At 40.9% G+C, this 14,402-nt stretch overlaps 1 protein-coding gene across 2 annotated transcripts in view; it reads right to left on the bottom strand.

The window, feature by feature from the left end:
• MYO1A (myosin IA) overlaps window positions 1-14,402 on the bottom strand; it is a 58,374-nt gene that overhangs the window by 20,036 nt on the left and 23,936 nt on the right. For both annotated transcript variants that reach the window (XM_069970397.1, XM_069970398.1), the window contains exons 6-15: window positions 13,945-13,991; window positions 13,337-13,400; window positions 9,092-9,190; window positions 6,249-6,352; window positions 5,925-6,072; window positions 4,617-4,735; window positions 3,901-3,987; window positions 3,263-3,328; window positions 1,394-1,498; window positions 67-129 (exon numbers count right to left, since the gene is read on the bottom strand). In XM_069970397.1, the coding sequence (XP_069826498.1) occupies window positions 67-129; window positions 1,394-1,498; window positions 3,263-3,328; window positions 3,901-3,987; window positions 4,617-4,735; window positions 5,925-6,072; window positions 6,249-6,352; window positions 9,092-9,190; window positions 13,337-13,400; window positions 13,945-13,991 (902 nt within the window). The remainder of the gene's footprint in view (window positions 1-66; window positions 130-1,393; window positions 1,499-3,262; window positions 3,329-3,900; window positions 3,988-4,616; window positions 4,736-5,924; window positions 6,073-6,248; window positions 6,353-9,091; window positions 9,191-13,336; window positions 13,401-13,944; window positions 13,992-14,402) is intronic.

Here is a 14,402-nt window from a genome sequence, read left to right as displayed (position 1 = left end):
CCAACATTTAAGAATAGCACAACTCTGTTTATCCTTTTTTGATGCTATATTTAATTTATTACTTACATCCTCTATGAGATTACAGATTATCCCATTGTCAAAAAAGGTAATTCGGGTCCATTCGATCCCCTTAAATAAAAATAAGAAGAATGTGAGACACAAAGCATAATATGTACAGGTTTATATTATGTTCTGGTTCCTAAATAAAATAAAGTTACTATAAAGTAAGTTAGAGAGATACCTTCCTTACTGTCCCGCCCCCCCCCCCCCCCCCCGTCCCGTCCCGCTATAAACACTGCATACCCCAGTGCAAACCACAAGAAGAATGTTACTGAGATTCACATTGACATGTCCTATGGCAGTGGCAATTTTATATGGGTTTGTATCTGGCTTGATCTCTACTGAGGCATCTAGCTTGTATGACATCTATGGTAAATTCTTCATCATCTGAGCTTTTCTTCTACACAAAAGGAAACACTGAATGGTGTGCAATGGTCCATCCAAACTGTGATCTTTGGACAACCAAATGTTAGTTATGTATTAAGTGAAACAAGGAAATCAGGAGTGTTACCTATTGCAAAAGTACCATATCACTCACATATAAAATGTAATTTTAGATTGATTTTTAAACAGCCCGCCTGAATTGGCAGGAAGGATCATCCAAATCCCAGAAAAAGACTCACTAGTGCACTGACAATAACAGATTTAAACACCTAGGGGCACATTTACCAACATGCACCCCTGGCATACACTATGGAAAAGGGTCAGATTCGCCCCTTCTCCCTGGTGTACTCCAGCCATATCCCCCACTTGCCTAATGGGAGGCAGGAGGGGGGGGGGCGCCAATGCGGGGAGAAGTCGTGGCGTGCTCTAAGCTGGTGTAGAAATCTGCCTAATGGCCCCGCCAGCTTTACTAAGAGGCATGCACCTCTTAATAAATCTGGCCGGGAAAAAGGGGGGCAGGGCTTTATTTAAGACATACAAGTACACCAGTCTTCATAAATGTCCCCCCAGATGTTTGGTGACTTATATTTATAAGAATGAAAGAAGAGTATATTTGCTGATACATTTAAACAATGAAATGATATGGTTTTAGCATTGAAAAACTTATGCCTTTCTATTTTTCTGCATAAGGGTAAATTATCATGTCGCACATCTACTGCTCCATTGATGTCAGTTGAAGCAGCAGAAATCAATTTGCTTCCTGCCAAAAAAAACCCCCATTCAGATAAATAGACCTGATTTTCAAGAAAATCTGCAACAAATGGGACATGACTACACCCTAACTATCCCCTTTGCTTACAGACAAGTTTTATTCTGTCAGGACCAGAGATACCTTAATAGCAGTGCAACAGTGTTAAAACGAGGAAATGTGATTAGACTGGCAGGTTACCTCTCTATCGTATTCCTCCTGCTCTTCTTTCAGAGTCATCTGAATAAAGATCTGCTGCAGCTTTTCATTACAGTAATTAATAATAAACTGCTCAAAGCTGTTGTCCTGTTAATAAAAAGCAAAGTAATTACAGCTATAGCAAAGCAATGTTCCATGATCTGCACCATAAAGGAAGGGGTTATCTTAAATATAAGAAATAAGTCATACTTACCCCACCCTCCCACTGCTGCTGTGTAGCCATCTTCTGCTCCCCACTCGTTACCAATTCTTCCTAGTTTCACGGCGAGCCATCAGGAACAGGAACTTCCCACTCAGTCAATCATTGGCCGCAAGAATTGACCTGACTTAGTTATGGTGCGTTTACACAGGCAGATTTATCTGACAGACTTTGGAAGCCAAAACCAGCAATGGATTTGAAAAGGAGAAATCTCAGTCTTTTCTCTATGACCCATTCCCTGTTTATGGTCTGTGCCTGGCTTTGGCTTCAAAAATCTGTCAGATAAATCTGCCTGTGTAAACACACCATTAGCAGCTAGCATTTGGACAGTCCCTGCTGGGATGACTCATCCTAGAACTAATAGGGATGACAAGCGGAAAACAGGACACAGCAAAACCACAGCTGTGAGGGATCGAAGAAAGTGAGTATGATTTTTTTTTTATCTTAATGTACCACTAGACATATATAGAAAATGTTATGTCCCCGGACATCTAAGGGTCATTTGTTAATGATCTATCCTTCTGGTTTTCAAAACTGCCTATTTAACACCCAACTCTATCTCTGGTCTTAATCTTACTTCCTTGTTCTGTACAATCCCTGACTGACAGCTTCCCAAAACGTATAAAAAGTAATAATAATATAAAATTTCAAATGAGGATTGATATGAAAACCTCAGCGTGTTTATGGAACAGTTTTTTATAGGTTATAAATTTGTTTATAACTCACGTGAACTCAGGCCTTATTGACTTAGTCATCACAATGTGAAAGCACTTGGCAGATTAAAGTGACTCAGATGCAATTAATGTTCCAAACTGCCGACTCTGTTAGATAGCTGTTAGGACAACATAATACCTTTCATATATCCATTCATGCATCCAGAACATAGAAAAATGCCTTTATTCTCCAGTGAAAGTGTCTGCTGCAAGCTAGAACACCTCCTAACCACCCCTCCCACACCTGACCCTACCTGAGATGTTACAGCCCTCAGAAGATCTGGTGCTTAGGAAAGCCTGTCTGACACATTTTACTGGAGAATAAAAGCATTTTTCTATGTTCTAGTAGCCCAAATAAATATATAAAAAAAACTGTGTGTCTCCTTGGCTTATCAGCTATCTAACAGTGTCAGCAGTTAGAAATAGAGAATGACTGGAGCAGTCATTCTCTATAAGCGTCGGACTCATCTCTGGTGAGCGCGTGCACAGCTTCCGACGGCGATAGCTCAGCGGCAGGAGCGGGACTTCGAGGAAGGGGTAAGTATATGATGCTCCACTGCGGGGGTCGGATGGGTGTCACCCCGGCACGGGGGGTGACAGGTTTCCTTTAAAGGGAAACTATTAGCAGGTTGGAACCATCTAACTTGCTGTTATGTTTCTTACTTTGATCCTCAGTGCTGTTTTGCGGAACTTTGTAGTTTATTAGATATAGGTAGTTTGGTGCACTGGGGGCGGGATTATTACCCTCAGTGCACCAATCAGCCCAGCTGGTCCTCCTCTTCTAATGAATATTCATTTGGGGCTCTGTTATTCCTACAGAAATTTTAGAAAACCCCATTGTGAGAAAACCTCTCCAAAATTGAAGAAGTGTAACATTGGTGGCTCAGCTGCATTTGTCAAAGCTTGGTAAACTGTAGCCATGTTTTCCATCCCACTTACCTCTAAGATCTCAAATCCATAAATATCCAGCACTCCCATCACCTTCTTCCCCTGGAACTCCGACACCTGGCAGAGAAAGACAGATTAATGTAACAATCTAAAACATGTCCAACAAATACGTCAAGAATAACTATAGTTAAAACATTAATATAGATAGATAATAGTTATATGTGTAACATGCTGTAAACCAAGGTGTTATCCAGGATTAGAAAAAGCACAGCTACTTTCTTGCAAATCATCACTACCCCTGTCCCCAGGTTTTGTGGGGTATTACAATTCCTCTCCATTCACTTCAATAGAACTGAGCTGCACAACCACACCCAAACTAGAGACAAGAATGGTGCTGTCTTTGGAAGTGAGCGGCCATGTTTTTCTGGATAATCCCTACATTACACTAAACAAAGCATAAAAGCTCTATAACTGATGTGGGTCATGGGTGATCATGGGTAAAAAGACCTTAATGGGAATACACTAATGAATTATAGATACATTTACATATCATATACAAACATAAGTTCAATACAACGTAAAAATAGAATGCCATGAATAGAATGTATACTGTATGTAATAGCCTGTACTTATTTATTATTTATTTATTCATTTATTTATTTTTTTAGCAAAAAAGACATGGGACCAACCTTTATACTTTCATTAATCCTCTGCACCAGCCAGCTGAAGAGCCGGTCATACATGTTCTTTGCCAAGGCATCTCTTGCGTACATTCCCTAAAACAATAACAAATTATGTAAAGGAATTTGGTGCAGATTTTAAATTCCCAATAGAAGTTAATCTTGGAAAATTGGTAACAAAAAGGCAAAAAATCTGCAGTGTATACAATCTTTACTAGGGATGAGCGCAGCTCCAGCATGCTCAAGTCCGATTGTTCGGCATTTGAAACCAGTGGATGAAGAAATTGGGAAAACATAGATACAGTCAATGGCCCAGACTCCATAGAGCTGTATCCAACTTTTTCCGCCACTGGTATTGAAATACTGAATGATCGGACTTAACCATGCTCAAGGTGCGCTTATCCCTAACTTCACATGTATATAGATACTTTATGGTGGTTATGTGGAGGCCAGCAAATGTTCATCAAGTAACAATGCAGTACACAGCCTAAGAACATGTATGCAGCATAGATGATAAACAACACAAGGGCAAAAGGTGCCAAATGTATTTAATGGCACACACCTCCTAATAAAGTTAGTCTATCATTGGATGCCCATGCCCCACAAGGTGAAATACATGCCAGGTATGAGCCGATAGTGGCCCCATCTCTCTGGATTGGCCCCACCCACTGAAAAATTAGCAACACAACATTGAAGTCACAATTTTTTCCCCCTTTTTTCCTTACTTGAGCTGAAGTCAGTGTAGTCACCACCTTCTCTTGTTTAGCTTCTACAGTACGGACACTGAATGCATTTTCCAATGTAGACGCATCAAGACCAATAAGTGAGCTGATCTCCTTGATATCTGGAAGGTGAAGTAAGAGCGTGAAACAGCCAGGTCGTTTATATATAGGATCATGGCAAGTAACTGGGTGCTGTGCAAACCTGTCCGCACTATCCTAGACCCCCACCCTTATACGCTGTATTGATCAAATGTAAAAGCCAGGTCACAAAAGTGAAAATAAAATAGAAGAGGAAGAGAGGAGCAATATACAGTGGTACCTTGGTTTAAGAGTAACTTGGTTTAAGAACGTTTTGGTTTGAGAGCTCACAGTTTTTCAAAATTGTGACTTGGTTTAAGAGCATTGCTTTGGTTTAAGAGCTCCCTGTACTGGTTGGGAGCGCGAGTGGAGGATGGGCATGGCCTGCATAGCGGGGTCTACAGCCCTGTACTCTGACCCAAGAAGTCTCCCTCACCTTCCAAATCATAGCAGATCCACTTCAGGCTGGGGCTTGCATCAGGGGACAGACAGGACTGTGGGGGTAATCTCTGCATAGCTGTAACCCCTCTCTTCCTGGACAGAGAGCGCTGCTATACTGTGCCCATATCTGCCCTGCTCATTCCTTCATGCTCCCTGCAGTCTCTGTCAGCCCTGGTGTTTTCCATCCTCTCCATTACTGTACAGTAACTAATAATATCACATATTCTGCTGTTTCTGAATGTTTGTTTCATTAGTTTTACATGTTATTCAGAATAATAAATCATTATTTTGGGGTGTGGAACCAATTGTCTGAATTTCTATGAATTCTTATGGGAAAATTTGCTTTGGTTTAAGAGTGGATTTGGATTACAAGCACAGTCCCGGAACGAATTATGCTCGTAATCCAAGGCACCACTGTATACTGTATATAATATACTGTATTCATTGCAGGACAGTATGAGGCATGTATGAGGATGCCCTGTGCCCCAGGACTGCAGCACCTCTTTCCCCTGTATTCATAATGGGGTAAATGCGGACCTCTGCTTATAAAAACATTTTAACAATATTAGACTGTCGGGGGAATAATCGAGGATTGCAGAACCTACACATCTGATAACTAGAGATTACACAACCCCCATCTTATATTCATATGAATGATGTAACAAAGCTGGAACTAACCAGGGAATCAGCTCATATTCTCTAACTGTTTATAACTACTAAACTAATATGTGTTCCTCATTCAGAGAGTGAGACATCTAAGTATATTGTATGATGAATGTTTTTATCTCTTACCCTTTGTATCTGGGATATAGCAGGAGGCCATTCCATTGGACTGAAACTGGCCCTTTATTTCAATATTTCCCAGTTTCAGAACAACTGCAACAATTTGCAGAATGGAGGTCACTTCAGAATCTGAAAATCCAATAATTTTCATGGCGTTCTGTAAAGAATATAAAAACATTCAGCTGGATTCAATGTTATTCTCCAGTTTTACAATAAATATTTCCAGTTAACAAAGTCATATAACATAGTGAAAAGACAGAGGTCTTCATTTTGTGGTAATGCTATATGTTCAGATGAGTCTACTAAACTTAGAAGACGTTATGGCACATGTACCTTAACAGTTTTAAAGTTCTCTGCATCATTCATGCCAGTCAAACTGCTTGCGTCCTTGTTCAGGTACAAATACTTGGTACAATCTGGAGCCAGTTTTAGTTGTTCTGCAAACAAAAATACAATATATCCGTTAATTTGTTTAAAAACACAAATGAATGTATGTATTATAAATTCTCCAATAAGTCTAATCCAATGATTTTATAGACAATTTGCAAAATTTCCTTCATAGGGTTTAATGCACTGTACGGTATTTCACACCCAACAAGATTTATTAATGTGCTTAGGCAGTGGGATGAAATGTTATAGCATGTTGAAAGTCTAAGTCACCTGGTCAATAACAGTATTGTTCCACCGTTCGTGAAAACTGCACCAATTTACATGTCAAAAAATATGATTTCAACCAAAAAAGTCTTGCATTGATTTCAATAGGAAACAGAAACCATGCAGGAAAAAAAATGAAATGTTACTTTTTTTATGCAGTCCTGCTCTGAGGCTCCTATTAAAATGAATAGGAGCTTCAGAACAAGACCTCACTGCACTGACTGCAGTTCTGAGACAACTATGGTGCAGCACTGTACCTGGGCAAGCTTTAGGGCCCTATTACACAGATGATTATTGTGCAAAAAATCATTATATTGTTCGAATTTTAACAATAATCGCTTTGTGTATTTGCAGGCAACGATCGGAAAATCGCTTGTGTGTCTTTGGTCGCAGCTTGTAAGCTGACCTTAAAATCATTGTTAATCGTGCGCTAAATTTCCGCTAATAGTACACATTGTTCATTCTTTTGCTGGGATCAGAAGAAGTAAATGATCGTAGTAACGATAACAACTATAGTTCTGTGTGTTATGGTGCGTTTACACGGAACAATTATCGTTCAAATTTTCGTGATAACGATCGCATTTGAGCGATAATCGGCTCGTGTAAACACAGTGAATAAGCAAGCGATGAACGAGAAATCGTTCATTTTGATCTTTCAACATGTTCTCAAATCGTTGCTGGTCGTTCGCTAAAAATTCGCAGATCGCTTAGTGTAAACAGTCTTTCACCGATTCACCCTATGTGTGAGATAGGCTTAAGCGATCTTAAAACGATCGCAATAACGATTTTTCCAAAAGATATATCGTTCCGTCTAATCGTTATAAAAAAGACATTGTTACTTCAAAATTGTTAATCGTTCGATTGGGCGAATTATCGGTCCATGTAAACGCATCATCATGATAAACAATTCCAGGTCATTCCCAAAAGCTCTCATATGTGATCGTTTATTATTAATTGGTAATAATTAAAAATTGTGTACATGTAGGGGGAGATTTATCAAAGGGTGTAAAGTATAGACTGGTGCTAACTGCCCACAGCAACCAATCACAGCTCAGCTTTCAGCTCTGGTAAAATGATAGAGGAGCTGTGATTGGTTGCTGTGGGCAGTTAGCACCAGTCTATATTTTACACCCTTTGATAAATCTGGGCCATAATGTGAGGCTATATGTCACAGGCCTCTGAGATAAAAGCAGCCGGAGACCACTGAATCCTGGGACTCTGTGCAGGGTCTCTGGCTGCTTCAGAGTGACTGCGAAGGTAATAAACCCCCCAAATCTAGCAACAGGCGCCTGGTGGAGGGACTTATCAGTGTGAGCACACAGTCCTTCCATATCAGCACTGCCTCTCGTACCTCCTCTATTGCTCCCTGTGGGTGCCCGGTATGAGCAGGTTTGCAGTGGTACTGGCTAGAGATGGTGGGACTTGCACAGACTAGACTGTCCTGCTACGTGTGTTTGTAGCTGTGTTTTGTAAAGGCTGCAGGACATTTGCACGGCTCTCCTTTCTGTCGTCTCACAGCCGGGCAGCTGAACAGGATATTTATGGGTGAGGACTGCCACTATATACTGTACATTTGCCATAGGCTATTTTGTAGTCTCGCATCAGAGGTATATAATGGAATCACCCCTGACATGTAAATGCAGTAACGATGAGCTTTGAACACCAACAAAATTTCAGAATGGTTGCATTTATAGCTATCTCTGCTTAGCAACCACCTCGGGTCCCAATGGAAATACAAATCAGAAAGTAATGTGGAAAATGACTTCCTAGTAAATACAGTGGCAACCCTGTGTCAATAGTAAAATCAGTTCACATGAACCCAAAATCTAGATGTATCATCATGCCACCAATCTCTAAGATGATGCAACAGTGTGTTTTTATGTATTTGCAATTTCAGCCATAGCAACATGCTCCTGCCTAGTGTGAATAGTGTTGTAGGAGAGCTGGCCAAATTTGTCTTTTTGCCTGTGATGCAAGACATACCCATACAATTCCTTGTTTTTGGCCTAGAGGGAACTTATTGTTCTTTGTATGTCAAATCTTATCATGTTTTCTTTAAACAAGCCCTTTTATTATTTGGTTAATGGTGAATTGATATAAACTGGGGGGGGGGTTCCTTTTTTTACTTTTTAAATGTCCCTATAGTACACGGGAAGCTAAGGATGAAGGTAATATTCTTACCTTCATCCTCAGCACCATTTTGTGGATATTCCTTGTTTATTTCACATGCTATTAGGTACTTTGGTGCACTGGGGGTGGGGCTACAGCCCTCCATGCACTGATCTGTCCTTGCTGGCCTGCCCCTTGTAATATATATACGACACTATGCATTGATGTCGCTCTGGCGCTCATCACTGCACAGCACTGGATGAATATTTATTAGAAGGTGCGGGATGGCTGGGGTCCCGCCTCCAGTGCACCAAAAAGCACGATCAAATCAAGATGTTTCTAACCTGCTGATAGTTTGCCTTTAAGTAAAATGTTTATTATAATAGAGTAATTAATTATTCTAATAGCCTTACCTAGCAACTGGGCACCTCCTCCAGCCAGCAACTGGTAGAATATATGGAAGTTTCTTTCCCCTTTGACATGTTTTACCACCCGTGACTTCTCCAGAAGGTCTGAGCAATGTAGGAAGAAAATATAAATAAGTGTTTGCCCAGGATCTATAAACTGAAGGTCCATGGGCTTTACAGAAAATATGACATTATTATTATTATTATTATTATTATTATTAATAATAATAATAATAATAATAATAATATTTAAAGCATACTATTGTCACTAGTGAATTATGCTCTCTAAGAAATAAATCAAAGCAGATGTTTTCTGACTACTATTTGTGAAGAAAAAAAGTAATATTCAGTAGTAGCCTCTTTGTTCACTCAATGTCAGTTATGCAAGAAAGCGATAAAGTAATGTAAGTGCCCAATAATCTGCAATAAGATTTTACAGAAGAGCTGAACCAAAGCAAAAGAATGAATTAAAATTTGAGTTGGAACATTCCAGGCCTGGGTCAGACAATATGCAGCTGTGACCTCAGGGATCCATCCTCCCTCCCTGTGTGTGCTCTTTAATGCCTTTCATCTATTGCCTTAACAGTGATACATTAGATAAATGTAAGGAAAATAACTGTTGTCACATTGAGCAGGAAGTTTGAGAATTCCTGCTGTGAACCCTCCTAGAATAATAATATTTGAGATGGGAACAGGAAAGTGACACTTGTGAATATAAAGTTATAACACAGAATACATACAGACAAAAAGACAGGAAGAAGAGTTAAGCATACCCAAGTTCAAGTCATGCATGTTCCATGACTAAGGAAAATGTTCTCTGCCCCTGTACTTCAGTGAACACTGTACATCCCCCTGTACTTCTGTGTATACTGTACACCCCCCATGTACTTCTGTGTACACTATACATCTCCCCCTGTACCTCTGTGTACACTATACATATCCCCCTGTACTTCTGTGTACAATGTACATCCCCCTGTACTTCTGTGTACAATGTACATCTCCCCCTGTACTTCTGTGTACAATGTACATCTCCCCCTGTACTTCTGTGTACAATGTACATCTCCCCCTGTACTTCTGTGTACAATGTACATCTCCCCCTGTACTTCTGTGTACAATTTACATCTCCCCCTGTACTTCTGTGTACAATGTACATCTCCCCCTGTACTTCTGTGTACACTATACATCTCCTCCTGTACTTCTGTGTACAATGAACATCTCCCCCTGTACTTCTGTGTACAATGTACATCTCCCCCTGTACTTCTGTGTACACTGGACATCTCCCTCTGTACTTCTGTGTACACTGGACATCTCCCCCTGTACTTCTGTGTACACTGGACATCTCCGCCTGTACTTCTGTGTACAATGTACAACTCCCCCTGTACTTCTGTGTACAATGTACATCTCCCCCTGTACTTCTGTGTACAATGTACATCTCCCCCTGTACTTCTGTGTGCAATGTACATCTCCCCCTGTACTTCTGTGTACAATGTACATCTCCCTCTGTACTTCTGTGTACAGTGTACATCCTCCTGTACTTCTGTGTACAATGTACATCTCCCCCTGTACTTCTGTGTACAATGTACATCTCCCTCTGTACTTCTGTGTACAGTGTACATCCTCCTGTACTTCTGTGTACAATGTACAACTCCCCCTGTACTTCTGTGTACAATGTACATCTCCCCCTGTACTTCTGTGTACAATGTACATCTCCCCCTGTACTTCTGTGTGCAATGTACATCTCCCCCTGTACTTCTGTGTACAATGTACATCTCCCTCTGTACTTCTGTGTACAGTGTACATCCTCCTGTACTTCTGTGTGCAATGTACATCTCCCCCTGTACTTCTGTGTACAATGTACATCTCCCTCTGTACTTCTGTGTACAGTGTACATCCTCCTGTACTTCTGTGTACAATGTACATCTCCCCCTGTACTTCTGTGTACAATGTACATCTCCCCCTGTACTTCTGTGTACAATGTACATCTCCCCCTGTACTTCTGTGTGCAATGTACATCTCCCCCTGTACTTCTGTGTACAATGTACATCTCCCTCTGTACTTCTGTGTACAGTGTACATCCTCCTGTACTTCTGTGTGCAATGTACATCTCCCCCTGTACTTCTGTGTACAATGTACATCTCCCTCTGTACTTCTGTGTACAGTGTACATCCTCCTGTACTTCTGTGTACAATGTACATCTCCCCCTGTACTTCTGTGTACAATGTACATCTCCCCCTGTACTTCTGTGTACAATGTACATCTCCCCCTGTACTTCTGTGTACAATGTACATCCCCCTGTACTTCTGTGTACAATGTACAACTCCCCCTGTACTTCTGTGTACAATGTACATCTCCCCCTGTACTTCTGTGTACAATGTACATCTCCCCCTGTACTTCTGTGTACAATGTACATCTCCCCCTGTACTTCTGTGTACAATGTACATCTCCCCCTGTACTTCTGTGTACAATGTACAACGCCCCCTGTACTTCTGTGTACAATGTACATCTCCCCCTGTACTTCTGTGTACAGTGCACATCCTCCTGTACTTCTGTGTACAATGTACATCTCCCCCTGTACTTCTGTGTACAATGTACATCTCCCCCTGTACTTCTGTGTACAGTGCACATCCTCCTGTACTTCTGTGTACAATGTACATCTCCCTCTGTACTTCTGTGTACACTGGACATCTCCCCCTGTACTTTTGTGTACAATGTACATCTCCCCCTGTACTTCTGTGTACAATGTACATCTCCCCCTGTACTTCTGTGTACAATGTACATCTCCCCCTGTACTTCTGTGTACAATGTACAACTCCCCCTGTACTTCTGTGTACAATGTACATCTCCCCCTGTACTTCTGTGTACAGTGCACATTCTCCTGTACTTCTGTGTACAATGTACATCTCCCCCTGTACTTCTGTGTACAATGTACATCTCCCCCTGTACTTCTGTGTACAGTGCACATCCTCCTGTACTTCTGTGTACAATGTACATCTCCCTCTGTACTTCTGTGTACACTGGACATCTCCCCCTGTACTTTTGTGTACAATGTACATCTCCCCCTGTACTTCTGTGTACAATGTACATCTCCCCCTGTACTTCTGTGTACAATGTACATCTCCCCCTGTACTTCTGTGTACAATGTACATCTCCCCCTGTACTTCTGTGTACAATGTACATCTCCCTCTGTACTTCTGTGTATACTGGACATCTCCCCCTGTACTTCTGTGTAAAATGTACATCTCCCCCTGTACTTCTATGTACAATGTACATCTCCCCCTGTACTTCTGTGTACAATGTACATCTCCCTCTGTACTTCTGTGTACACTGGACATCTCCCCCTGTACTTCTGTGTAAAATGTACATCTCCCCCTGTACTTCTGTGTACACTGGACATCTCCCCCTGTACTTCTGTGTAAAATGTACATCTCCCCCTGTACTTCTGTGTACACTGGAATCTCCCCCTGTACTTCTGTGTAAAATATACATCTCCCCCTGTACTTCTGTGCACACTGGAATCTCCCCTTGTACTTCTGTGTACAATCTACCACCCCTCATTATTTATAACCCTAGCCCTGTGGTATGTGCCAGCAGCAATTATTGGCCCCAAACCCCAGGAAACCTGCAGATACTTTTGGCATGTCTCACTGACATTTAGCTATGACTTTTTAGGCTATGTTCACACTACGTATGTTCACACTACATACTTAAGTACCGGCCGGATGATCCTTCCTCCGTGGAGCTCTGATGCGGGCGCATCAGCGCGCGCCCGCATCAGAGCTTCCCATAGCACAGAGTGAAGCAAGCGGCCGGAGCCGCTCGCTTCACTGTGTGAACTTACAGGTCCTTCTGCAGGCGAAATTCATTGAATTCCGTCCGCAAATAATGGACCTGTCAATTGTTTGCGGCGCCGTATGGGAACCGGGATCCCATAGCAAATAATGCTATGTTCCACCCCGCAAATCTACAGCTGTAGTTCTGCGGCGAGAACTACGGCCGTAGATTTACGTAGTGTGAACATAGCCTTAAAGTGGAAATGACAGGCAAAGCATGTTTTGGCTTTATTCTCCTTCACAGTACTCTCTTTTTGCCATCTTTTGGAGCCTAAATGGTTGTCCAGAAAGACAGCCTTTATTTTCCTGTTGTGAACATAGATTTTAAGTGTAAGATAGATAGATAGATAGATAGATAGATAGATAGATAGATAGATAGATAGAATCAGAGTTATGGAATACTTAGATTAAATATACTTACAATTACTAATGACACCTCCTACCGGATCACCCTTAAAGTCAAATTCAATATCCATGTACTTTCCCTGTAAAGATGAATGAAAAAAGCCATGTTGTGCTATGTTCTTTAGTTCCCAGGCTCTTCTGTATAACAATAATATATGTGCAAACTATAAAAAAAAAATCTTCTATTTTTACTGAACTAACTATTAACACTTTTACATCACACACTGATCTTACCATGGATGTAATGATTTTCACTAGCATCCGGCCATGACTGGTGGATCATAGCATTAATCGCGATATGAAAATGGTCCAATTGTCTGGACCCAGTATTACTAGCTCACTCACCTATAGTAAAAATAGTTAAAACTTAAAACTATTGGTCTTATTTCTATCCTCCAAAATATCTCTTTATGGATAAAATGAAATACATATATATCTACACACACACTAACACATTATATATATATATATATATATATATATATTATGTATTTAGCCATTCCCATGGAATGGTATGATATGAAAATTATATAAGAAATATTTGGGAGCTAATTCAGTAAGTAGGCTCGTGGAGTATTATGTCCGTTTGTTACAGTCCTTCTTATTTCATCAGTGCGAACTTACAAATCTGGAGGAGTTATCATTGCGAATGGTTTTGGCATTTCCAAATGCTGGAAGACAAAAAAAAATAATAACAATAATAATAATAATAATAATAATAATAATTTAACTACATTTCTGAGCTTTATGATGTTGCTGAACAAAAACCTCTCACTCCAATTACCCTAAAATCAAAGCGTCCACAAAGATATTGTGATGTAATGTAATGAGTGCCCCCTAGAGGCATAGGGGGACATTTATTAAGTCTGGCGTTTTCTGCACCGGACTTAAAAATGTCCCAGCAGCTCCGACAGTATCAGTGCGCGCGCCAGGAAACTGGCTGGAGTAGGTCTCCTGTCTATTTTATGGTGAAAAAAATGATAAATTATGCGGACTCTGAGTCCGTGCCCCCCTTTCCGCTCCCTCCACACACCCTCCCTGCCCCCTGGCGTACCGGGAGGAAAATGGCCAGATGTGAATAT

Source organism: Dendropsophus ebraccatus, chromosome 5, assembly GCF_027789765.1.
Source record: "Dendropsophus ebraccatus isolate aDenEbr1 chromosome 5, aDenEbr1.pat, whole genome shotgun sequence".
Classification (NCBI taxonomy): Eukaryota; Metazoa; Chordata; class Amphibia; order Anura; family Hylidae; genus Dendropsophus; species Dendropsophus ebraccatus.
Note: the sequence above shows the minus strand (reverse complement) of the source record. Positions and strands in the feature narration are given on the sequence as shown.